Source organism: Dermochelys coriacea, chromosome 6, assembly GCF_009764565.3.
Source record: "Dermochelys coriacea isolate rDerCor1 chromosome 6, rDerCor1.pri.v4, whole genome shotgun sequence".
Lineage (NCBI taxonomy): Eukaryota > Metazoa > Chordata > Testudines > Dermochelyidae > Dermochelys > Dermochelys coriacea.
The window spans coordinates 79,430,308-79,457,447 of NC_050073.1; the positions used below are offsets into that span (position 1 = coordinate 79,430,308).

Consider the following 27,140-nt stretch of genomic DNA (forward strand, 5'->3'; position numbering starts at 1 on the left):
GGAAACCATTATGGCTAACTGTCAAAGTTCGAGAGGCTATTTGAGCCAAACAGAAATTATTCAAAATGTATTTATTTGACCATAGTGAAGTCAATGAACAGTAACATAAATTACAGCAGGCATTAAGAAAGAAGAAAATGAGAGAGCCTGAAAAGCAAAATAGCTAAAGTAGAAAGACAAGCAGGAGTTTTTTTGTTTTTTGTTTTAAATGTACCAAAAGTAGGAAGCCTGTGCATCTGCTGGATCACCACTGATTAAAGGGAGTAATTAAGGAAGATAAGGATGTTGCTGAGAAGCCAAGTGACTTCTTTTTATCAGTATTCATTACGCACAATGTTGGGAAGATTCCTAGCCCGAGCATGCTTTTTCATGATAACAAAGATTATATATTCTCTGAGAGAGGTGCTGGAGCAAAATGGTAATTTTAAAATAGAATCCTGCTCCAAGCCTAGGTGGTACATCCAGGAATTCTAAAGGCACTCAAGTAGGAAGTAGCTGAGCTGCTAACCATACATTTTTATTAAACCATTTACTGTTCTAGTGGATTGGAAGGTAGCAAATGTTGCATCCATCAAAAGGCCATTGAAGTGATCCAAGGAATTGTAGAATGGTTAACGTTACATCTATACATGGCAGGTTGGTGATTTGACAATTAAAAATAAAATAATAAATCGTCTGGAAGCTCTTGATCTGCTAAGTCTAATCAGTATGGATTCTGCAAAGGAAAATCATATCTTATTCTTTGAATGTATCAGTAAAGCAGTGGATGAAGGAGAACTAGATGACATAATATAATATATATGTAGAATTCCAAAAAGTCTTTGACAAAGTCCTGTGCAAGAGGCTACTAAAGAAACTAAGTAGGCGCAGGGTGAAAGGCAAAGTACTGTCTTGGATCAAAAATTGGCTAGGAGACAAAGCAGAGTAGGATTAAATGGTCAGTTTTCAACATGGCAAAAAGGTTAACAGCTAGGTCTCTCCATACAAGGTCTGGTTTTAGTTTAATATATTTATTAATGGTCTGGGAAAGGTGGTAGCAAAACTTGCATATGACACACAGTTACTTAGATTAGTCGGGACCAGAGAAGACTGTAAGGAACTACAGACAGACCTAAAGCTAGGTGAATAGGCAATATGATGGCAAACAAAATTTCACAACAACAAATGCAAAGTTATGCACATTAGAGGGAAAAAAATTAAACTACTTTTACATCTTACGGGATTCTAAATTAAGTTTATCAACCCAAGAAAGCAACTTTGGTATCACTGGGGACAGCTCAATGGAAATGTGCAGTGTACCAAAAAGGCAACAAGATGTTAGGGTAGCCAAGGAATGGAGAATAATATTGAAAACATAATCCTTTTTATACAATCAATGCTTCGGCCTCAGCTGGAATACTTTTGGAATACTTGTCACCCCAACTCAGAAGGGTATGGCAGAGCTGGAAGAGGTTCAGAGAAGATTGAGAATGATCAAAGGCCTGGAAAATTCTCAAAATATTGGGATTGTTTGCCTTAGAAAGGAGATGAATAAGAGGGGGCATGATAAAAGTATATAAAATAATAAATGATATAAAGAAGGTAGATCTCAAAGTCATCTGTTCTCTTTTTTAACTAAGAACAGGGCATGTTCACTGAAATTAAAAGGTAGAAAATTCAAAACCAATAAAAGGAACTAGTTTTTTCATTCAGCATGTGATTAAATTGTGGAAGTAATTGCCACAGGAAGTTGTTGATCCAAAGAATTTATTAGGATTCAAAAAAGGATTATATATTTACATATCAATATCCAAAGTTGTTGTTAATGACAATGCATTTAGAAATTATATTAAACCTTGGACTTCATGATTTAAGCAAATCTCTGATGATTAGCTCTAATCCTTATCTCTTTCGTGGTGGGGAGATTATTCCACATGTGTCTCATGTAGGCATGTATTATGGCTAAGACTGTGAGTCTGTCACAGAGATCACAGATTCTGTGACTTCTGCAGTAGCTGGTGTGGTTGGCCCAGGGGCTGCCAGAGCTGCTCAGGGCAGCTGTTGGGGCAGTCTCTGGTCACCGTGCCCCCTCCCCACAACAGCAGCGGGAGTTTGGGTGTGGGAGGGGGCTCAGGGCTAGGACGGGGTTGGAGTACAGGTGGCGCTTACCTCGGGGCTGATCCCTGGAAGCAGCAACATGTCCCTTGGCTCCTAGGCAGAGGCGCGGCCAGGCAGGTCTGCACTCTGCCTCCACCCGCAGGCTCCACCCCGCAGGCTCCCAGGAGCTATGGTTCCCAGCCAATGGGAGCGGTGGAGCTGGCGTTTGGGGCAGGGGCAGTGCTTGCAGAGCCCCCCTGGCCACGCCTCTGCCTAGGAGCTGAGGGACATGTCGCTTCCAGCGAGCTGTGTGGAGCTGGGTAGGGAGCCTGCCAGCCCCTTTGACCTCCCTAGCACCAGTGAAGTCCCTTGGCCACACCCCTCCCCTGAACACCCATGGTACCCCTAGGCCACCCCCCTCCAGAGTACCCAAGTCATGCATGGACTGGTCATGGGTTGTGAATTTTAGTTTACTGCCTGTGACTTGTCCATTACTTTTACTTTTCTGAAACAACATGGTAATTCCTATATAAATGTAATATCCTAGCAAATTATTTTGAATCAATTTATGTGCAGAACACATTAATTGCTACTTTTCATGTATGAATGAATAATTATGTACAGTATGTTTATCTCATTGTTACTCTGTAAAATACAATTTTATATTTAAAGTTTTTTTCTTTCCCCAACCAGGACTATGCACTGAAGGCCTTTACCGTGTTAGTGGGAATAAAACTGATCAGGACAATATTCAGAAACAGTTTGATCAAGGTAATTGTAGCTGGTTTTCCTGGTACAGCAATAAGCCTCTTCTCCAGAATTATTCTTACTAGCTATTTTTGGAAGGGAATTGGGGTTCAGTATTGGTCACTCTAGCATTCTGCTGTTATAAATTAAATATTATTCATAAGAGCTCAGGTACTTTGTTTTCTAATTTCTTTTAGATTGCTCAGATGAATGTCGTTAGTTCTTGAGTTCTTCTACTTCTAACAGTGTATTTTAACATATCTCCTTTACTACTTCTAAAGCGGAACACTGATTTTGGAAGTGAATTAAGATGAAGTGAATTAAACCCACTTCAATTCTGAATGTTTGTCCACATGGGTTTAATGCAGTTTAACTAATCCACTATAAATTGATATCTTTAGTTAATTTGGATTAATTTTCTTGAGTGTTCCCATGTAGACAAGCCCTTAATGTCAGTGAAGAATCCAGGAGCACTCCTGTCTGTTACTGGTCACTGTGAGACAGGACATTGGTTAGATGAACCACTAGTCTGATCTGGTATGGCAGTTCTTATGTTCTGACTGACATTTCTCCACTGTAATTTCCCAAAATACCTCTACTTCCTTTCTAGCTTAAGTGTTGTATTTTTGGATAAATATTTATATTTATTAGTATTTGACATTCATGTTCTAATTAAAAAACAAGATGTATGACTAATGAGGATTCTGTTATTTTAGTGAATTATATTTTGAGTAATCTTGTTAAAATGTTAAATGTAGGTAGTCCACTTCCAGTGCAATGTAGAGCCTTTATTCATCTTGTTAGAATGTACTTGACTGCAAATAGTGTATTGTGGTTATAATCTGGATCTCCAAGGGAAGATGTCCTGTATTATTATTATTAATTTTTATTATTCCTCTCTGAACTTCACCCTGTAATATACAGCCCCAGTCATGTATATAGAAACATCCACTCTGACCTTGATTCCCACAGTTGGATTGATACAATATAGTAACATTCATCATAGACAGTGGCAAGAGTAAATTAGATTTTTTTCTCTGCCATATTGAAGCCGACATCTTCTGTACATAATATCTAAATCTATATATTAAATATCTGTCTAAAATATCTTAGTGCTTCAGCTGTATAGGTACATTAGTGGATTTACTCACGTTTGGATCAGAGCATGATTGCAGGCATATGTTTGCCTAGTGGTGGACCTTTTCATTCAGTTACTTTTTGAATAGAATTTTTGGTGGTATATCCCTTTTTTATATTATAGATAGTTTTTAAAAATAAGGTATGTGCAGTGACCGCTGTTGGTTTTGCTTACATTAATAAATTTCTGTTTCATTGTGTCTCACAGATCATAATATCAACCTAGAATCTATGGAAGTGACAGTAAATGCTGTGGCAGGGGCTCTTAAAGCTTTCTTTGCAGATCTGCCAGATCCTTTAATACCTTATTCTCTACATCCAGAGTTGGTAGAAGCATCAAGTAAGTAGTAAATCTAGTCTCTTGTTGGTTATGTTCTGTGGGTTATCTTATTGTAGGTTTTAAATTCATTATATTTTGACTTTAGCTCTTGTGAAACTGAATTTTTTAAAATAAATTGGCGCTCTCTGGTGTGTCTGTGCAGTTTTAAAATGGCACTCTTTAAAATGAATGAACACTATTACATAAAGAAGTCAAACCTTTAATGAGTATCTCAGACCAAATTGTGATTTTATTCTTTGTCTTATTTGGATAATTCATTTAATTGAAATAATTAGCTTTGTGCCAGTCTGTAGTAAAGTTGAAGATGAAGTTTATAGAATAGTAATAGGGAAGCATGCATGAAATAAATATTTTGTTCAAAAAGGTTTATAAGTTAAAAAATATGTAATATTCGTTTTACTTGGGAATGTTCCCAAATTCGTTTATTAAAAAAAACCCAAAATTATAAAGTGTTAAATCTGTTTACCTTTCATGTATGTTTCATACACTTACAGCTGAAAAGCATAACTTCTATGGATCTCCCCCATTTGAAGGCCTTCTTTCTTTGAATCAGATTAGGTCAGGGAATTGGATTGCAGCAAACTATTCCATAAACGCAACCCAGTGTTACATATTTTTGCAGAGTGGAACTATGACACAAATAGTATTGTTTTCTTATCCAAAACATGACAGTATATTCATCACACTAAATCTGGAAACTTGGTACGGAAGACCAGCTAGATTAACCTACCTTTTAACACATGTATCTTTGTATGTGTTGGTTTTATCTAGTTGATATCCATAAGTACTTTGTTTACAGGAAAAGCTGTTCTTCTTCGAGTAGTGTCCCTATGGGTGCTCCACTTTAGGTGTCTGTGTGCCCCTGCACCTCTGATGGGAAATTTTTGGTAGCAGTATCCCGTTGAGCTCTCCCTCCCTCTTGGTCTGCCTTGAGGCTATTTAGCACTGCATGGGTGAATCCCCCTCACTTCCTTCTCCACCGCCTTTGGCCTCTGACAGAAGGAGCAGTTGTCCCTTCCTTATCTGTGTCATTAGCATAAGTAGTGTTTGTTTTGTTACCTTTGTTCTCCCTAAAAGAACTCAGGCTAGTATTTTATTTTATTTTATTTTATTTTATTTTATTTTATTCCTTTGGTTTAAAAAGAAAAGAGAGAAAGGAAAAGAACTTCCCTTTCCTTCCCTGTCTGGGGGCATTCTCCCCCACCCCCCCAGGCATCTAGTAGACTCATAATTATTTTCTTTTACAGTTTAAAAAAAAAAGTAAAGACTATGTTCATAAATTAAATGTTATTGTTGCAGAATAATAATCCCAATTTGGGAACAGATTTAATGCTGTGTTGTATGGCCCTGCATTTCAGATTTGTTTTTAGTAATGAAATCATGCAGATAACATTTTAATGAACTAGATGCCAAATGGCATTAACTCCACAGAAAGTGTTTGCATGTTCAGGGCAGAGTGGAAACTCCCTGATGCCTACATATTGTTTAATTGTAGCATTATTTTGAGGCTGGGTTAGAGACTATTTGTTCCCTGTTTTTAGTAAAGCATTACCAGTCAGAAGAATAAGGTAAAAATATTATGACAGGTTTCAGAGTAGCAGCTGTTAGTCTGTATTCGCAAAAAGAAAAGGAGTACTTGTGGCTGCTCTAATAAATTTGTTAATCTCTAAGGTGCCACAAGTACTCCTTTTCTTTTTGTAAAAATATTATGTACACTAACAGTAAAATTGATGGATCAAAAGAACTTTTGTTTGTTTTTGTTTTAAAGAAAGTAATAATCCTAACACCATCTAAATAGGAAAACATACTAGAAGTCTCTTCCTCCATATGACAAACACTGAGTTCCTGGCCCTAAACACAATTCCATTTCACTCCTTTTTAAGCTGTAAAACAGCATCACTTCCTTTAGCAATATCATTTGGCCAGTTGACCCCACCTCTCTCTCAATTTTTAAAACTCAAGAAATTTTCACATATACATCTTGGTGGGCTACCCAGAGGAATGCATGATGACATCCTTTATGTTCCAGTTCTTTAGACTTTCATTCAATCAGCCTTTGAAGAAATTATGGATAATTATTTTTGTCTAACCAACTGTCTTCTAGAGAATCAAGAGGGGGAGCTTGAGTCCTTTTGCTGCAATTGCAACTTTCAGCAGTACTAAAAGTGCCAGTCCTGTTGCTCTACTGGGAGCCACAAAATATTTCCCAAATATCTAGAAAAGCTAGAGAGGGTACCTTAGTCATATCACTTCCGAGAGAGATTAAGTCCATTCCAATGGGTCTTTCTATTACTGTTACTTTAAACTTCTTTTATTTTATATTGAATGATCTTTCCTTATGTGCCAGTCCTTGTATCTAAACACCAAGAACTCACCCTAAAATTACAAATTTATTTCAAATAATTTCTGCAGCTGCTGTTTGCAAAGGTTTGGATAAACTTGTGATGGCTATCCATACAGAAAAATTAGCCTATGTACATTGTACTTTTAATAGTGTGTGGAAGGCTTCTCTATTAGTTTACTCTTTAGACTGTTTTCCATACTTGCTCTTTAAAATGTGAATGTTTGCCTGCTTCTGCTAGTTTCTACCTTTTTTTCTTTTTTAAACTGAGTGGTTTTTAAATCCTCTGTCCAAGGCTCAATCATGTTATTTCACCAGTTGGGCTAGTTGATGGACTTAACATATTTTCAGTTCATGGCCATAAATCATGTATTAGAACAACCCCTCTCCCAAATTTTGGGAATCTTCTGTCTCTGAATAAAAGTCTTATAAAATATTTTGATTAGGAACAGTGAAAAGAGAGAGGAATCTGACAGGAAATCTGACTCATAAGTGAGTTACTGATGATCATCTCACAAGCCAACAATGAGCTATTAAAATGATTTTCCAACATTAAACACAGATAAATAATTTTATCAGCAACAGACTGTGTTCTACCTATGATAGAGAAGTAGAACTATATAATAGTTCTTCTAGATACAATTCTTCATGTAACTATCAAATACTGTTTCTCACCTTGGCATTCCTTTCCAGTATGGATGCTTTCTGTCCCTACATACTAATGAGACGAATTAGCAGCACCATTTGTAAAGGTTTCCTTTTAAATATATAAGGAAAATTGGTGTTTTGCTATTATCTCTACAGAGATCTTGGATAAGACAGAACGACTGCATGAGTTAAAAGAAATTGTGAAGAAATTCCATCCTGTGAACTACGATGTCTTCAAATTTGTAATAACTCATCTAAACAGGTTTAGTATTGTTATCACTAATCACTACTAAAAATCTATTTAATAATTACTGAATATTTTGTATGGTCTTATCACTCATCTGTCGATAAAAATATTGAATGCATGACCAAACTGATACTAAGGGCAAAAAAAAAAGGAATGCAAGAAAGTGGATTTGAAATGTAAGTTAATTTGAAATGAAAAGAGTTCATGGTTTGTGTAATAGATTTACTCTATTTACTTACTTACCTTACTCTAGCTTATTATTTTGTGATTTAATTGAAAAATAAACTCTGATTTATTGAAGTAGAATAATCTGACACTATCACTATTTTATGGGATATAAAATTTTGCTCTACCTTGAGTAAATGTCTCTGTTGAAGAGACAGTTGCGTGCAACACTTGTAGATTTGGGAGTTATTTAATTAAAATTCAGCACAAAACCATACAATGAACTAAATAACATAAGAATGCAATAAATATTTAATCTACTGTCATGTTCTGCAGTCTAGATCAGTAAGGGGTTGTGTCACTACCTGCTTTGTAACCCTGGTGCCTTAAATGCTCTGTTGCTGTGGCTCACAGTCTGCAGACAAGCATGTAGTATTGTGAGTGTCTGTGTGCTGTGGAGCCCTGGTTCTCTGAATAGATGCAGCTGTGTATTTTACTTAATGTGTGTATACCCAGCTCACAGGAGCTGGAGAACTTTGCCTAGTGGTACCTGTAGGAGCACACTCATATTTTGTGACTTTAGCCTCTCCCCTGGCCATATAAGGGCAATGCTGTCCCGACTCCCTCGGTACGTTCTGACCACTTGTGGATAGTGTCAGAGTTCCATGTGGTGTTTTTCACCTTATGCTTTTGGTCTCAGTTTCTAAGAATTTTTTCTTGAATATAGTACCACTTAGTTTAAGTTTATGTTAGTATAGTATTAGTTGGAATTGTTGGCTGCCCTGTGTGTTTAAGCATTGTCTGTCGTGGGGCGGGTGCGGGGGGGCATCCCCAACAGTGATCCCTATGTAAGGTGCTTGTGTCTTGGTGAAGGACACATTAAAGGGTGGTGCACCATCTACAAGTCATTCACAGTGAGGACTCGGGTGGTGAGAGACAAGCACTTGAAGGAGGCTCACTTAGATGAGGGCTTCAGTGCCAGATTGGCAGTCACGTTCAGATCTGGCAAGTGATTCTGCTCCATGCTTGGGCTCTGGCATTTCCGCAAGAAGAAAAGGCGGTTGTTGTTTTCCCTCCTCTGGTATGGCAAGAAGAGATCCCATAAAATGAATCTGGACCATTCCAGGGTTTGAGGAGGCTTCTCCTGATATTCTGAGAGGACCAGTGTACTCCCTCCAGCACACAGAATGGAGCAGTATAGTCTTACTGCTCCCTGGTACCACTAAGAGAGCCTGTACTGTTGACTCTGGTTCTGGCATGGGGCATTCACTGAGTCTGGTACCAATGATGTTGGCACCACGCAACTGTCTCAATGCTGGCAACATAGCAAGCAGCATTGACCTGCTTTGCCTCTCAGTCCCAGCCTCTCCACTGGTTCAAGAATTGGCTGGTAATATGGCCTCTACAGCCTTGTCCTTTCTTGTGCCTTTGGCATCCTGTGGCCATGTTGCAGAGCTCCTGGGCTCGTCATCACCAGAGCACCATCTGGGCCTCAGACTGTGGAGTTGAGGCCAACATTGGGCCCCGTACTGAATGGCCCCTGATGTTGGTGCATCCTTCAGCACCATCATCATGGCAGCAGATTCCTTTGTCAGTTTCAGTGCTGCCCTTAGTATTGCTACTAGTGCCTCTCCTAGTACCGGATGAGACTCTCTCTCTCATTCAATACTGCCGTTGCTGATTGGCCATTCCTCTTCAGCACTGATGCCTCCCCCATATTGGACTTCAGATGAGTCTGTTTGTTCCGTTGTCACCAGAGAATCTCCAGGACTCCTGAAGCTCCAGGTCCATGTCATCCTACCCTTTGTCATCAGATTGGCATCACAGATCCCCCTCGATCATGATCAGTATGGAGATGGGCATCTGTTCTGCAGTTGGGACAGGGGCTCTTGGCCCAGTGCCTACTGGCCAACAATGCCTCATCTGTATGCCCAGTGGCCTCCTTGGAAGCCTTTGGATGCTTCTTTGCTCCTGAGGTCCCACTCCTTGACCTACATCAGAGCGAGATACCTGGTCCCACTCATGGCTCCCACTCCCAGGCCATCTCAGCTGCAAGCAACTGCTTAGCTTGTTTCCCCCTGGACCTCCGGGGTTATTGCGATCAGATCCTATGGTGCAAGAATAGGACCCTTCGCTGATGCACCAAACCTCCTCCCTAGATGACTGTCCTGTACCAGAATCTTTCTCTCCCTCAGTGACCTGAGGATTTTAAGTCTTATCCTCCTAAGGCATATGGCCACTACCTTGGGATTCTCCAATCATTAGCTTCAGGGAGAGCGTGCCTCCTGATGAATGAGTCTCTTTTGGAGCCTGTAGAAGCCCTCTGGAATACTGCAGGTTCATTTCCTCCCATGGCAAAGCATTCAGAGAAGCGGTACTTCATTCGCATGCCAGGTTTCTACTCCCATCTGGCACCGAACTCTCTGGTGGAAACTGCAGCAAATTACAGGGCATGGCAGGGAAGGTATAAGTCCACTTCTAAGGACAAAGAGTCCAAAAGGATGGACTTAATGGGGAGGAAGATTTATACTTTTTCTTCCATGCAAATGTGCATTGGGAACCATCGGGTGTTGGTCTCTAAATATGACTCTTGTCAATTGCACAGCCGTGTATGTAGTTTGTGGATAAGTTGCCAGAATCCTACCAGGGAATAGTTTATAGCATTCATTGCAGAAGGCCGTATGGTGGCCAAGACTGTTGCAGTTAGCTCTGGACGTGGTAGATGCTGCAACCAGAGTTGCAGCATTGGCTGTGACCATGAGGAGGGCCTTATGGCTGCAGAATTTGGGCATTGCACGTGAGGTGTAGCAGACCATTGGGGACTTACCGTTCGATGGTTGGGATTTATTTTCAGAAGAATGATGAAACCCTGCACTCTTTTAAAGTGCACTCCATAGCTAAGTCTTGTTCATTGTGAGTATATACTCCAGTCATAAAGAGATGCCACTATTGCGGTCAACACAGCAACGTTTTTTCGGACAGTTCTCCCTTCCTGTAAGGAAGGAGGACTACTCCTGGAAGGGCCACAGATCCCAGAGGAGAGGGTTCTCTGGTTCTGGGTTTAACCTGCCAGCTCTCCCGTTCTCCCATTTCCCTCTCTCCCCAGCATTCAGCAAGTGCCTATTTTGACTCTAGTGTCCAGGACGGTAACCCAGTGATGACCTCTTTCTCCTTTCCATCTGTTTGGGCACAGGCTAGCTTGTTTTTATCATATCTTGGACTCAATTACCATGGAAAGCTGGGTCCTAAGCACTGTCAGATTGGGTTATGCCATACCGTTTCTTTCCATCCCTCCTCCCAACCCACTGCCTTTTCAGGGACTTCTCTCATGAGAATGTGCTCCTCAAGCAGGTTCAGTCTCGGTTGGCCCTGGGGACTATAGAGGGGGTTCCCCGGCAGCATTGGGGATGGGGGCTTTCCTCCCGATACTTCCTGGTTCCAAACCCAAGAGAGGGAAGAGACCTGTCCTTGGCCTCTGCAATCTCAACAAATATATCATATATGTGAGATTCTATAAGGTCACCCTAGCAACTATCCTCTCTGCCTTAAATCACAATCTTTGGTTTGCTGCTGTGGACCTGCAGGACGCTTATTTCCACATATCAATTGTTCTGAACCACGGGAGGTTCCTCATTTTTGTGGTAGCTGTCCAGCACTACCAGTACACTCTGCTGCCTTTCAGCCTATCTTCTGCTTCCTGGGATTTCCCAAATACATGATTGTGGTAACAGAATGCTTCAAGAAGAGGGGTATTCGTATCTTTCCATATCTGGATGATTGGTTACTAAGGGTGAAGTCCAAAGAGGAAGTTCTCTGTCATGTTCACTTTACACTATGCCTACCTGGTCTTCTCAGTCTCCTCCTAAACAGCGGAAAGTCAACATTGGTTCCAACTCAAAGAATCAAGTTCATTGGGACACTGATGGACTCTACAAGTTCAAGAGCATTTCCACCAGCTGAGTGATTCCAGGCAATTCCCCCACCTATGTCTGGAGCTGCGGTCTCAACCCTCAACTACAACCTGAATATGTGTGCAGTTGCTAGGCCATATTGTTGCATGCACACACGTCGTCCAATATGCAAGTATGTGCCAATGTCCTCTTCAGAGGTGGCTGAAGTTGGTTACCTACCTGTAACTGTTTTTCCTTGAAATGTGATGCAAATATGTATTCCATGACTCCCGCTCCATGCCATCTGCATCAGAGTCTGTACTTCTGATGTTCTGTGTGAAAGAACTTAGGAGATTGGGGCGGTACCACCTTTATATGGCCAGGGGAGGGGCTAGGGCACAGGGCATGAGCGCTGCCCCTGTGAATACTGTTGGGCAATGTTTTCCAGCTCCAATGTGCTGGGTGCATGCACACAGTAGAATACATGTCTGCATCACATCTATAAGAATAAGTTACAGGTAAGTAACCATTTGTTCAGCTCTCTGACCCTAGCAGCCTCTCTACAACACAATAGCTCCATCCCTGGTTTCTACAAGTTTTGGTTACACCTGGCAAGATGACCCCAACACATCTACAGTCCCAAATTTTCCCAGAACTGTCTGCCCTGAAGTCTGCAGTGCTCCCCTGGACTACTCAGAGAAATTAGAAGATACGTTTGCTCCTTTAAAAAGACAATACCCAGCAGCCTACCAATTTAACTGGAGTTAACAGTTCAGTTCAAACACAGCACTGGGTTGGGTTAGATGAAAAATAAAACAAGTTTAACAACAACAGAACATAGTTTAAATAATGCTAAGTAAAATAAATAAAGGTAAAGATGGTTAGTAATAGAAGTGAAGATATGAACGTAAAAGTCTGTAACTTAATCTAGCAAGGTACGGTCTTTAGGATGGTTTCTCTCACCAATTATTCTTTGTCTAGCATGACTGACTCTCTCTCAGTTAGGACTTTCTACAGAAATTCAAGGTGCTGGCTTCCCTTGTCTTCACAGGTAAAAGATAGAGATGGAGTTTCTCTGTCCTTTGAGAACAAAGCCAATTTTTTGGGACTATAAAGTTAGGAAAGCTACCTGGGGATTCAGTCTCCTGTCTCTTTCGTGGCAGGAGCCACTTTAATTCTCTCTAGAGTTCAGGTTCAAGACAGCCTCTGCAGGTTTAGCTTGATAGTTTTGTTTATGGCTGTCACAGGGTCCGCACAGGTTTTCTCCTCCTTTCCCCTGTACCCTGTGCTTAGGCTGGCAGAGTCCTCATGCCTTGTTCCAGTGTTTCACCCTTGTGCTTTTATTTACAGTGCTACAGTGTAGTCCTCTTTATCCCCCAACATTATCCTCTTTCTAACCCGTTCTAGGGTCTCCGGGCCCATGAGGGAGGCTCCCTTCCTGTGGTGACAGACAGAGCTGTAGCCTCCTGTCCCCTCCCAGACTAGCCTCCTCACTGAGCTTTCTCTAGGGCTTTTATAGCTTTTCCCTTCTTCAGCCCAGCTGCCGCTACTTAGCTCAAGTCCTTGACCCTCATTAGGGCCTGCATCTGGGCTCTCTGCTGGCTGCCTGGGCCCCTGCACCTGGCTTCCCTACCAGATAGCAGGGCTTAACCAGCATTTTGGCAGGACATTCAAGGGGTTTTACCCTGCCCTGCCACAATGACTCATATGTAAGTTGAGTTTAAAATCACATTCCTTTGTCTAGGACAGACCTGTTTATCTCTTTTACCTAGGGTAGGCTTTTTTTGTCTTAAATATATTCTAGTAATGTTATACAGAGGGAAATCATTACAAGACATATTTTGTATAAACATTGCAGTAGCATGTAAGGTGTGAATACAGGGGTACTTAAGGTCATGTCTATTTTGCAATTGGCTTTTCATAACATCTTTAAGTGTTGTTTAATAAAACTGCTTGAAAACAAATATTTCTTACATAGTGAGATCTTACAGAGTGAAATCTTACATTTGTCTCCTCAAATTTCATGCTTCTACATAAGCATTTGATGCTGTCAAGGTTTTTCCTTGATTTTAACAAATAAGGAATTCTTTTTAATCTTTAGACTAGATTTAGATGGGCACTCCCCATACCATGACTTTGTGTGTATGTACGAATATGTAATGTTCAAAATCATGGAAAGAAAAGTGAAAAGACCAGTTTTGGTCATCTGATTTCTCACCCCATCAGTGCCTTGGGTCTGATTGTGATTACAGTTACACTGCTATAAATTAGAATTAACTCAACTGAAACTAAACTGGTGCGACTATAGAGTAGAGTGCATTATGGTGACTTTTCATCCAATTTTTAAAAATCTGTGCAATGGATGAGGCTGTTTCAAGTGATTATTAAGAAACACCCTGATTCTTAGATTATTGTATATATTCTTCTTAACTTCATCTAGAGCAGAAAAATATCTCATAATGTCTAATATTTCTTAAATAGCACAATATAGTATAAAGATTTTATAATACATAGGCTCAAGATGTCATAGGTACAGTTGAATATTCAACCATAATTGCATTTCTGGACTTAATTATGGCTAGCTATACAATTTTAATGTTGCGTTCCCCTGGACTTCTAATGTAGTTATATAATGTTTGATTTATTTGGGAAAGTATTTTATAGTAAAATACATTACAGGGTAATATTATGTTTAGTTCACTATAACAGTAACGTTGAAAAATAAAATGCTAAATAAGAGGTCACATGTTGCAGCTCTGTGAGCTCCCAGCTGAATCCTTTTAAGATATTCATTCAAAAAACTATTTGGCTCCCCAAGTAATTAAACCACAAAAATAGCTTTCTGTAACTCCCTAGAGAAACCTTTCTGAGCACTAGGAAAGAAAGTCCTGCTAAGTTGGATATTAACAGCTCTAAAAGAATGGAACCAGATCAAAATGGTGAAGTCGTGCAGTATACAGAACCAAACTCATGCAAGAGATTGCCTTAAATTTGATCACAGTAATGGATGGTAAAAGGATTTGAAAATCACAGACTTGTAGGACTGGAAGGGACCTCGATGGGTCATCTAGTCATCTGAAACCAGTGGAATAGATTGGCAGCATAAGAGCTTTAAAGAAACAAACATTCTATTTAAAAACTCAGCAATTTTCAAAACTTCTTCAAAGGCTCCTGAGTAGAAAATGTAAAGACTCCTAGGCTATCTGGTGTTTAAACTAATGTGGGAAGGTAGTGAAAATGGCAGTTACTGTTTGTTAAAAAAAAAATATTTTTAAAAACTTTTAATTCCATAGTATGTGCTTAGCTTCAATAATTGTGTTAAATCTCCTATGATTTATCACAATCTAACCTGTCATGATCTTAATGTGGAGCAGTCTACACTTTCCATATCAGTTACAGAGAGTACTGATTAAGGGGGTCTATATGAAATATGACTTATCTTTTTCATGGAGATAGACACCATGCCCCTGAAAATTGTTTTTCCTTATTGTCCATATATTTCCAGCTATTGATATCTTATACCTAGACTAGGCTGGGTAATTAAAGGTACTCTCAAGTTCTTACTCATGTCAGGGAAGAGTGCAGGTTTTGTCATGGTGACTGAGAAAGGAAGGGATGAGGAGGATTTAGAAGCAATGATTAAAAGCTCATGTTGAGTTTAAGATGACCAGTGGATATCAAAAAGACAGGCTGAGATTTTAGCTGGGACTAGGAGCAGAACAAGTTCAGAGTGGAGAAGTAGATCTTAGTGTTGTGAGCACAGAAAAGATAGATGATAGGTTTGTTCTATCTCTATATGATCACTTTTGCATACAGAGAGAGGAGTTGAGGGCTAAGGAAGAAGCCCAGTAAAACTCCCATTGTTTGGAGTGAGAAGAATCTTCAAAACCAAACACTGAAGTAGCAATTGGAGAGGTAGAAGAGCCAAGAGAGAATAGTCATGGAAGCTGAGGGAGACAAGATTTCAGGGAGAGCATGGTCAACAGGGTAAAAAGGCAGCCTGACGGGAGGTGGGGATAGAATACTGTTTCTGAGACTTAGCACTGAAGACTTCATGCATCCGATGAAGTGAGCTGTAGCTCACGAAAGCTTATGCTCAAATAAATTTGTTAGTCTCTAAGGTGCCACAAGTACTCGTTTTCTTATTAGCAACGTAAGTGAGAGCAGTTTCAGAGAAGTATGGAGAGCTGAGAGTCTCACTGGAGAGGGTCAAGGATGGAGTTTAAGATAGAGCTCCAGATAGCAGGTCTAGACAGCATGCTGAATTACTTCAGGGAGAAAAGGGATAAGGTTCTGTGATAACTTTAAAGGCTGAGCATTTGTTCTATCATTAAACATGACCTTTTAATAACTAGTCTACTCCCTTTGCTCTCAGCAGGGTATTGTGTACCATTTTAGCCTGTTTACATTTAAGTGTTCTTAAAAGTTTAATTCAATTACTCAGTTGGCAACAGATTGACTCATTACTTTTCCTCTGAGATGTACCCTAGGAAACAATTATATGTAGAAGAGCAATTTTTTTAAAAAAAATCCTTGAATACAAGCATTTAACAAAATGCAACCTCTTCCCTATTGTCTTTTGAATTCTTTAAAATTCTGTACATGGAATATTGACAGCATTAACTACTCATTGAAATGTAAGAAGTTGCTCTTAAGAAAGAGAATGTGTATATTGCCCTAATTCAGGAAGAGTATATAAATATCTCTGGACATAATACGTTCAAAACAGACAATATTTGATATATCCTATACTACTTGATGAAGGCACTACATTTATTAACACAAAATATTACCCGTTGCCATTACTTCTTCCACTGCAAATGAGAAAATATTTTCTTGTACAATGATATTAATATTTGATGTATACATTGAGTCCTGATTAATGTCCCAATTGTCTATCAGATTTATTAACCAATTATTTTCACACTACAAATAATGAACTTGGTGAACCTTAATCATATATTAAAAACCAAAATAGATAAAACTTTTCCCAATTTCCGGATAAACATCAAATCTAAAACCTTAAAATCTGTAATTGCAGCACAAGATGTAGTCTTATGTCTGGAGGCAGCTAAATGCAAGTGTTTTTTTTTCTATTTTAAAGTTAAAGATTCCTTATCTAAAACCAGTTTGATTTTCAGTAAAGCTGAAACAGTAGTGAAATATTTAGCCTAGTAAATAGGTGTTATACTTATCTCATATCACACACCTGGCAGGAGTGCAGGATATCAAAGATCTGACACCAAGATGGAAATTCTCATTTTATATATTGAAAACAGTTGTTGTTCTTGTTAATAAATATACACAGCTGTATTTCAAAGTAGGACCGAATCCTACATTTTCTCAGGAACATTTAAACTGAAGAAACAAAGGTACAGCAGAAATTCAGTTGCAACTTGAGAATTTTAAAGAAGCAAAAGCTCTCTCGTGATCACATCTAAATCACAAGGAACTCTCATTTCAAACCTTGTGTGTGTGTGTGTGTGTGTGTGTGTGTGTGTGTGTGTGTGTGTGTGTATTGGCTACAAAGCCAGCTGTTACTTTAAAAATGTAATTTCATTAACGTCTCCACTCAAGAGCTGATGATAAAGCATTAAAATCATTTAAAATTTTGTATAACGCTTAATTCATTCTCAGAAACTTCTGTTATAAAACAAATATATCATTTTCTGAAGAACCTAAAAATCTAACATATTGCTGCTCTTGGGTAAAGTACAGGGTATAAGGGACAAGCTTGCCAGTGAGTTTCATAGATAGTAAGGCCAGAAATGACCATTATGTTCACATAATCTGACCTCCTGAATAACAGAGGCCATAAAATTTTATCAGTAGTTCTTGCATCAAGCACATAACTTCTGGTTGAGCTAGAGCATACCTTGTAGAAAGAGAGCCAAACTGAATGGAAAGAATTCTAGTAACAGAGAATCCAGCATGTTCCTAAGTAAACTGTTTCAATAGTTTATTACCCTCACTGTTAAAATTTTACACCATATTTCTAGTCTGAATCTCTAGTTTCAGTTTCAGTAATTGGAAATTCTGTCTTTGTTAAATTAAAGACCCCTCTACCGTAAGACATATTCTTCCCATGTAGGTACATGCAGACTGTCAAGAAGGCATCACTTAACTTTCTCACAGGAAGACCGGTTTCCCAGACCTCAAATCATTCTTGTAACTCTTTTCTGAAGTCTTTCCAATTTGTCAACATTTTTTTAAAATTGTGAACACCAGAACTGGACACAGTATTTGTCTTATCAATGCTTTATGCAGAGATAATACCTTCTCCCTAGTCCTATTTGATATTCCCCTGCTTATACATCCAATAATGGCATTAGCTCTCTTATGCATAGCATTGCACTCCTTTCCAAAATTCAGGGCTCCCCTCCCCATTGTGTAAATTCATTGTTCATAGATGTATGACCTTGTATTTCTGAGTATATTAAAATGGTTCAAATGAGTCCAGCTTACCAAGCAATTCTGATTACTCAGTAGAACTGAATTCTCCTTAAAATTTACCACTCCATCTATTTTGTCATGTGAAACCTTTACTAGCAATGTTATATTTTCTTCCAGATCATTGATAAAGATATTGAATATCATTGGGCCAAGAACAGATCCGTGCAGGACCCTAGGAAATATGTTGTGTGATGATTCCCCATTTATAGTTCTTTTTTGGGATGTCCCAGTGTTTAGTCCACTTAATGTGTACTATGTTGATTTTTGTATAGTGCTGATTAGTTAATCCAAATATCATGTGATATTAAGTCAGATGCCTTACAGAAGTCTGTTATGTCAACACAGTTGCCTTTGTCAACCAAATATATAATCTCTTTTAAAAAACAAACACACACATTTATTTAACTAGATAGATTTTTAATAAAACCATATTGATTGGCATTAGTTATGGTACTTTTCTTTGTTACTTTACTGTTTTAATATCTATGCATCTTTTTTGGACTTCTTTATACCTTGAGTTCTTAAAAATTCTGTCACTCCCCTGAAAGGGCAAAATCTCCGATTCCTGTTTGGAAGTGTGTATAACCATATGTTTTGGGAAAAAATGTATAAAGATCCAAAAGACAGTAGGACATACAGAGCAATATCAATAGTTAACCTAATCAATAAAATACTGACAAAAGTTGTTAAAAACTGCCTATTTCTTACCCTGTCACTACAAATTCATGTTGGTTATGTATGCACAGATTAACAGTCAGGAATCTGGCCTGTATTGTTCCAGGTGCTATATGTGTATAATTTAAAAAACTTCCAAAGAGCTTACATATGGCGAAAGACAACAGGTGAATAAAGCAGACCAGTGAGGAAGGGGAGGACAAGTTAACCTTGAAACAATCATGATTATTAAAATAAGCAACAGCTATAGGACAGGGGCTGAGCCATGGCTTGTGCTTGGTTAGGCAAATCTTGCAATGGGAGAGAGTCAAAGGAGTCAAGGGAAGTGTAGTGTTATCTACTGAGATAACAGAGGAGAGGCTGAGGACTTAGAGAAGTCACTGATGTGGGTAGACTGGCAATCTCAGAAGGGTTGGATATGGCAGGGACTAAGAGGAAGCAGGGGAGCTATGTTGAAGGACAAAAGTGATGGTCAGGGAAATCAGCAATGGAAAGTGAGTGAGAGCTGTTCCAAAGTTGCAGGTTAAACAAGGCCCTTCATAGCACAGAAAGTCTTCATTTTTGCCCCCCTGTATAGAAGGTTTGTGTGTCAACAGGGACAGTCTCTTAACATAGACCTGTTTTGTGGAGATGGTCTTAATTCTTGATTTCAGGATAATGATTCAACAGTGTACAACAGTGGTCACCAACCCATCAATTGCAATCGACTGGTCGATCCTAGGGACTCTCCCAGTGGATCACGATCTCTGGCTCTGGCAGCACACCGGGGCTGCTGCAAAGGCAGGCTCCCTGCCTTCAGTGGCCCCACACCGCTCCTGAAAGTGGCCAGCATGCCCCCATGACCCCAGGGAGGAGGAGGGGGCAGGGGTCTCAGCGTGCTGTTCCTGCCTTCAAGCACCGCTCCCGCAGCTCCCATTGGTCGGGAACGGGAAACTTCCAGGAGCAGCGTGGGGCCGGGGCAAACAGGGAGCCTGCCTTAGCCTCACTGTGCTACCTCAGCCTTGAGTCCCCTCCCAGGGCCAGCATCCCGTGCCCCCTCCTTACCCTGAACCCCCAGCTGCACGCCAAGCCCCTGCCCCAGCCCTGACCCCCTCCCAGAGCCAGCACCCCACAACCCCTCCTGCACTCAAACACTTTGCCCTAGCCCGGAGCCCCCTCCTGCATCCAAACACCCTCCCAGAGCTTGTACCCCTCTCTGCTGCCTCCACCCCAACCCACTGCCCCAGGCTCAGCCCAGAGCCCCCTCCCACATTGCGAACTCCTCGGCCGAGCCCAGAGCCTGCACCCCTCCCCCTGAGTTTTGGGGAAGGGGCAGAGTAGATCCTTGGTTGCCCTTAAATTCAAAAAGTGATCTTTGGCGTAAAAAGGTTGGAGGCCATTGGTGTACAATAACTATCAATCTATTCAAATATCTGAAATGTACAATACAGTTAATTTTTTCCCTCAGTGAGGAGGATTTCTCTGAGTCTCCAGATGATCACTGAAGCAGCATATTGGTACCTTTTTTTTCTTTCCAGCTTAATTTATGTCCCTTCATTCAACAACTTCCATCTTGCAGAACAGAAAGAAAAATGAATGACCTGGCCTCAACTATTTGTATTTTAGATTTACTCCTATTCCCCACCCAAGCTAAAAATATCTTTTTAGCATCTTGAACTTGAGTACCAGAACTAAAAAAATGAAGTCCGCTGGAACTCAAGCTGCTGTGGTGCTTTTGCACAAGCTGTCAACGATATAAAACTGAAACATCAAATTGGGAGGTGATTTCTCAAGAGAAACTTTAAAAAAAAAAATGGGACTTTGAAATTCTGTGAAAAATAAAATTGGGAGGGCTCAAACCATTCAAAATGAATAGGTGAAACCTTTTCCATTGACTTTCGCAAAATTCATTTTTTGCCAGCTTTGCCCAGCTATATTAAATTTAAACATTTTAAAAAATAAAAGTTAATCTTACTCCTATTTATACTCTTCTTTTGACATTAGCTAGTGATGACATGGCAGAATCATCTAGCTTTCAACAGTGTATTCCTCAAAGTAACTGTGTGGGGAGGCATGTTGCACTTCAACCTGTGTATCTTGATGTAAGCAGAACACCTACTGATAACAGTGGGAATTTGCTTAATAGCACTGCTTCATTTCAGACACTGTTTTATCACTGGCCAATATGAAAAGCAGATAATGAAGTGAAATATTTTAATCTTTACTTGCTTTTTTCTTTCGATATCTAGACATCACTAAATATATGTTCCTCTTTTTATAGGCATGCTGTCATCTTTTTCTTCTAGAATAGGTGTCCCCAAACTGGGAGTCGCAAGGTTCTTATGTGGAGCTAGTGAGCTGTAAGCCCCCACACATGGCGGGGCTCCACTTGTAAACCCTAGCCCCGCACATGTTGGGGCTGACAGCCTGAGCCCGTCCAGCCCCACTCTGCCTCCAAAATAGAAGTTTGCTCAGGGGCGCCATTTTTCCTAAGGCTGTCCCTCGGACCGAGACAACATTAGAGGGCTTGATTGTTCAGCAGCTATAGAGCTGCATTAAACCAAAGACCAGTCAGAACACTGAGATTGGCCAAAAAAAAAAAAAAAAAAAAAAAAAAAAAAGTAGTTTATAATTTAAAAGTCAGACACATAGGCAGGGGCGGTGCTAGGGGAGGTCTTTTTTGGCCTATAGCCACTCCAAAATTTGCCATAGCCCCCGCCCCCCCTCAGTGCAAAGGTCAAACATTATGCGGAAGTAATGGATTTTATCTTGCAGGGCAGGAAATCCCCAGAAAGTTGCTGGACTCTACCTATAGGTTCATTGTCACTACTTTAAAATGTTGTAAAACTTTTTGCATTTTAATTTTCACCATGATTCAAATTCGAATAGTAAAACACTGAGTCAAAGTCTTATGTGTTAGCTGTGTAAGTCTGAAATAATTTATTCATTTCTGGATTTGCAACAGTGTAACTAATCTAAGATTATGGGCTATTGTTTTAATAGATATTTGTAAAAATATTATTTTGAATTAACATTTATGTTTATGAAAATATTTGAAATCAGACCTGTTTGTATATAATTTTTAATTGTTTTGTGAATGTGTTCTGAAAATGTATTCTCATTTCAGGGTTAGCCAGCAAAATAGAACCAATTTTATGACTGCTGATAATTTATCAATTTGTTTTTGGCCAACTCTGATGAGACCTGATTTTGAAAACCGAGAGTTCCTGTCTACCACCAAGATTCACCAGTCGGTTATAGAGACCTTCATTCAACAGTGCCAGTTTTTCTTTTACAATGGAGAGATAGTAGAAACCTCCAACACTGTGGCATGTCAGCCACCACCATCCAACACAGTGCAGATGGTGGAACCAATGGTACCACTTCAGTTACCACCACCGTTGCAACCTCAGCTGATACAACCACAATTACAAGCAGATCCTCTTGGTATTATATAAATAGAAGAAGACACAGGCAGCCTGGCACTGGACAGAAAATAAAGCTAGACATGCATGTTTCAGGATTCAGTAATGTACTTCGTATTTATGAAAAATAATTCACATCCAAACTGATGGGACATTTTTGTTATAACCCATACTGTATTTCCTCATTCATACACACTGCAGATCAAAATCATGGGATAAGCATGACTGGAGAAGTTTAATTTTTAAAAACAAAAATAGCTATAAAGTACAAAGCTGCTGCTGCATGAAACCTTATTACAATCACTATATCATTCCTATGGCAGTTTGTCACAATATATTGTGAATAAAATTTTTCTATAGAAATTTAATGATTTAAAATATCACATTTATGAGACATTCAGTGCTTACAGCCTGCTTTATGGCTGTTTTTGTTATTTAATGTGCTATTTTTGTCAGCGTTATTTACATTCAAGCATTCTGTGTAGACAACTGAGGCCCAGCTGTAGTTTATTTTGTAACCTCCTGGCTACTTATGCTATAGTATGCTTGGGATGGTTTTTGAAAAAATGCAAAATGCACTGTTGAAAATATTACAATCCTGCACCTTCCATCTTTACTTCTAAGTAAACCTGTGGACAGTTTGTTGAGGGGTGGGTAAACTTGCTTATTATTTCTTACAGCACAATGCCAAGGACATGCTTGTTGTAAAAGTGAATTTCAAATATTGTGCAAAAATTTTGATGTCTTCTAGTTATTTCCTTATGTTCCATTACTGAATTAAACATTTTGTAATACTGTTAATTCTGTAAACAGCTGCATGTTTAAAAGATCATTGATGGTCTTGTAAACTTAATCTAATATATTTTAGATATTTTAATTTTTCCCACTTGGGAGCACATCTAGTGTGTAGAAAATAGTTCATGACATTTTCATACAAGGTTATTAACTTTTCATACATAAACATGAAATTTGTTGTAGTAAAATTCTGTAAACCAAACAATGTTTTAATCTAGGACTTCAATTTAATCTGTTCTTTAAATCTATTTTTATGTGGCCCTTGAAAGATATACAAAAATGCATTGCTAATATATAGCAATAAATACTTTGGGTACTGACAATTAACCTCTTTGGAGTGTATATATAAAATCACAAATTTGTATTCATATTTTTTCTGTGGTATGTTGTACTAAAAATTCAAAATTACTGACATTTTGCACCATTTTTAATTATAACTTTTTTCTTTCACGTTGGTACCAATTTTGCTTTAAAAGAGTGCTGCTTTTTTAATTTTTATTTTTTTTTAAAACATTTAATTGGTGGTAACCGTTTTAGAAGACTACACATTGTAGCAGAATTGAGAGGAGGCCATAAGTAAAAAATATTTGTGAGACTTTTACAGTTTTTTTCTTTCATGTTCAAATTATAGCTTGCGGGGGGGGCCTGGAAAGGGGAAAAAAATTTGGTTCACTCAGCTGCTAGGATATGTTATGTGTAGTTTAAAAAAGCTTTATGGTGGTCACCATTGTAATCTTCATTCATAATGAGATTTTGCAATCGTCTTCTATGTATTATAGTAAATAGATGATTTTGAGAATTAAGGCTCTTAAGAGTTTTTGATTTACTCCATTTTCCTAAAATAAAAATTGCCTTTCCCAATTATGTCCTAGGTATTGTACTTCTAATTATGACTTGGATTATCATTCTAGATTAATGATACCATAAACAAGGCTGCTGTTGAAGTACATATATGTGATAAATTATCTTGATACTTGTGTTATATTCTTGCAAGTAATTATCTTTTCTAAGAAAACAAGAACAAAAAGCCCTATACCTGTTGCAAAGCACACAGGAGTTGATAAAGTACAATAATAAAATCTGTCCTGTAAATTGTAGTATTCTTAACTTGTTCTACATTACATCTGTTGTCTACATAGCTTTTATTTATAGGTGTCAGTCTAACATGGGTATGTTTAGCAAAGAAAAATTAAACTTCGAGTTTTATAAACTGTTTCTAGGTTGCTAAAGAATTTATTTTTCTACTATATATGGTATAGACAAAGCATCAAACTGTACAGGAAACAAACCTGGCTATTTCTATTGGAAGTAGGCTAAAAAGAAAATTATATTTAAAAGTTCTAGCTGGTAAAACAATTTTCAGTCTTTGTGTTGTTAATTTCATTTTTAACTTTCTGCTTCCTGTGTGGAAGTATACGTTTAGTTGGCCATGATGTTAAATTCATCTTTGATTACAAAATTATGTATTTTATATGTTACAAATACATTTCCACAACTCCATTTCAAGTTAAGTTTATTATAGATTCAAAAATATTTGCAATATCATCTGTTTTTATGTATTCTGTTATAACTGCATCACTTATTCCATAATGAATTGTTAAAATGCTGCTCTTGTATTTGGCCTGCTTAGCTCTTACTGAAAGGTTCATTTTAAAAAAAAAAAAAAAAAAAAAAAAAAAAAAAAAAAAGCTTGGTATGACACTCCTACTTGCTGACATTGTCAGTATTTCTTGTGTAGTCTTTAGATTAATATTAAAATACTATATGGCTATATATATAGTAACTAAAAATATACTAGAAAATTATACCATTGCTATTTTAAAGTGAAGTTTATAGGTAATCTTTAGTACTGCTATAAAGCAAGGAATAATGTCATTTCATACTGATTCTCCATAGTTTGGCTAATGGAATTGTCTTATAATTGTTCTAATGAAAGTTCAAACCATGAAAAGCATTGCTTTAAATTTTTTTAAATTGAGCATTTTTACAATAATTGTAAGAGCAGTATCTTGATAAACATGAGAACATGTTATGTTGTCTTGAGCATCTCACATTGACACTTTAACTCGGATTAATATTTTATGTATTTTGTTATAGGCAAATATTGCTACTAAAATGTATTGCTTTTAAATGTGTTCTTTCAGTATATTCTTCTTTGAATATTTTTTAAATCCCACACATTGAGTTTGAAAACTGGCATTTTGTTAAGTAATCTTTTACAGATTATTTTAAAATTCATTATATACACAACTTTATGGATTTTGAGCATACATAGTGTGAATAGGTGACAGATTTCTGACCTCAATGAAGAGAAACACTTTTTTCTTGTATGTTTTCTGCATTCCTTGAATAGTGGTTGCTAGAAATTTACCATAGACATGTTTATTTTCAAGGTACTGGAATTTTGTTATCTAATCTAATATCTATGTTAAATATATACAGAGGGAAACTTAATTGGAGATTTAAAAAAATATAGGCCTTAGCTTCCATGGTGATTTCAGTTTTTATACAGCATTTGTGATGCTATTTGTCAACTGGAAAATATCTATCTATCTATATATATATCTATACATATCTCTCTATATATAGATAGATAGATGATTTTAAAAAGTCAGATCTTTGTTCTTTGTTTATAATTAATGTAATCCTGTGTTGCACCACCAACAGAATACTGCAGTGAATTAAATATCAGTGAAACTTATTCTGTATAAAGAATTTAATGAATAAAACATTAAGATGCTTACTGTGTACAATGTTTAGTTTAGTTGCCTATTAAAATTTTAAAGGCAAAATCACCCAATATCTTTCAATTAAATGCCAAGGTGAAATTTAGCAGTATGTCTTTACAAACTGACTATACCAAATGTTTTATAATTCAGTAGTTTTCTTCTATCTCTTACATTTCCTATAAAACTTGAAAAGCTGTTTGGTTTCTTGAATATTTAAGTATAAAAGCATTCCAATAAGGGATAACTTCTCTCCTTGTATTGATGCATTCAGTAATTGAGTCATCTTTAGGAATATATTGCTCCATGAAGATGTATACACATATACACTGAAGAAGCATAGACCCCCTGAAAATGACAAAACCTGTAAAATATTTTTAACCTTTACGAACTGAGGACTTTGTTCAACAGAAGTTAAATTCCGTGTCTCAGTGTCTCGATTTTTTTTAACCTGATTTGAACTGTTCAACAGGAAATTGGTTATTATGGAAACATTTTTCTTGATATTGGCGTGCCGAGAAACTGTTTAAAAACGAAGAATTATATTTTTTTTATCCTTCGAACACTAATCCTGAACTAAAATTATCTATGCATATTTTGAGGCTATTTTTAGATTCTCTATATAATATTGGTCAATTTTCCATGGATTGCTGTTCTGCTATTCCTAGACAGGAATATATCCTCTAATTTTCAAACTTGATACTTACACTGTTTTAATTCTTGCACATGAGGCCATTCAGGAGATATTTGCTATTTCAATGTCTGTCAGAGTGCAATGAGCAATATAGCTTATGACAGTGGTTTTCAACCCGTTTTCATCTACAGACCCCTAAAAAATTTGGAATGGAGGTGCAAACCTCTTTGGAAATTCAACCTGTGGTCTGTGAACACCTACCATAAAAGTCTTAGACTGAAAACTGACTGAACAGAATTGAGCTATAAATGTTGCATGTGTTCGGCACGGCATTTGATACAGTGTGAGAAAGGGTGCTAAACTGTGGGCTTCTATGATAATGACAGTGCTTCAGGGTTTTGATCTGTAGACGGGGGTATTCACATACTTTTGATTGATCAGAAAAGTGGAAGGCCTTTTCTGGGATCTGAAACTTTAATTTCATAGTCACCTTTCACGGACCCCTTAGATATAGTCTGCAGACCCTCAGTTAAAAACCACTGTTTTATGATATAGTAATCACTACGAAAACTTTCTGGCTGCCTTCAAATCCAGATTAACCCTATATGTTTTCTTAGATCAGCAAATGTTATCTGAACGTTATTCTGTCAAAGATGAATGTCCTTTGCCTGCATCATATTTTAATCTTTCATTATAGTTTGTCATATGCAAGACTCTCAAGATTTTCACTAGGTTATCCAAGTGATTCACTAGATTCTGTACACTTTCCTTTAGCTTCATCATTTCCTGTGCTGAAACTTAACTATAATAAAGTGTTCAGACTGTAGGGGTAAAATTTGTGCTCACTTGGGGTCAATGTAAC

At 38.1% G+C, this 27,140-nt stretch overlaps 1 protein-coding gene across 3 annotated transcripts in view; it reads left to right on the forward strand.

Moving 5' to 3' along the window:
- Window positions 1–25,666, forward strand: part of ARHGAP5 (Rho GTPase activating protein 5) — a 72,275-nt gene extending 46,609 nt beyond the window's left edge. For 2 of the 3 annotated variants that reach the window (XM_038405447.2, XM_038405450.2), the window contains exons 3-6: window positions 2,770–2,847; window positions 4,169–4,300; window positions 7,446–7,551; window positions 21,826–25,666. In XM_038405447.2, coding sequence (XP_038261375.1) covers window positions 2,770–2,847; window positions 4,169–4,300; window positions 7,446–7,551; window positions 21,826–22,156 — 647 coding nt within the window. In that variant the 3' untranslated portion in view covers window positions 22,157–25,666. Of the gene's footprint in view, window positions 1–2,769; window positions 2,848–4,168; window positions 4,301–7,445; window positions 7,552–21,825 lie in introns of those variants that run through there. The other variant, XR_006281906.1, reaches the window with a different exon arrangement.
- The last annotated feature ends 1,474 nt before the right edge of the window (window positions 25,667–27,140 follow it).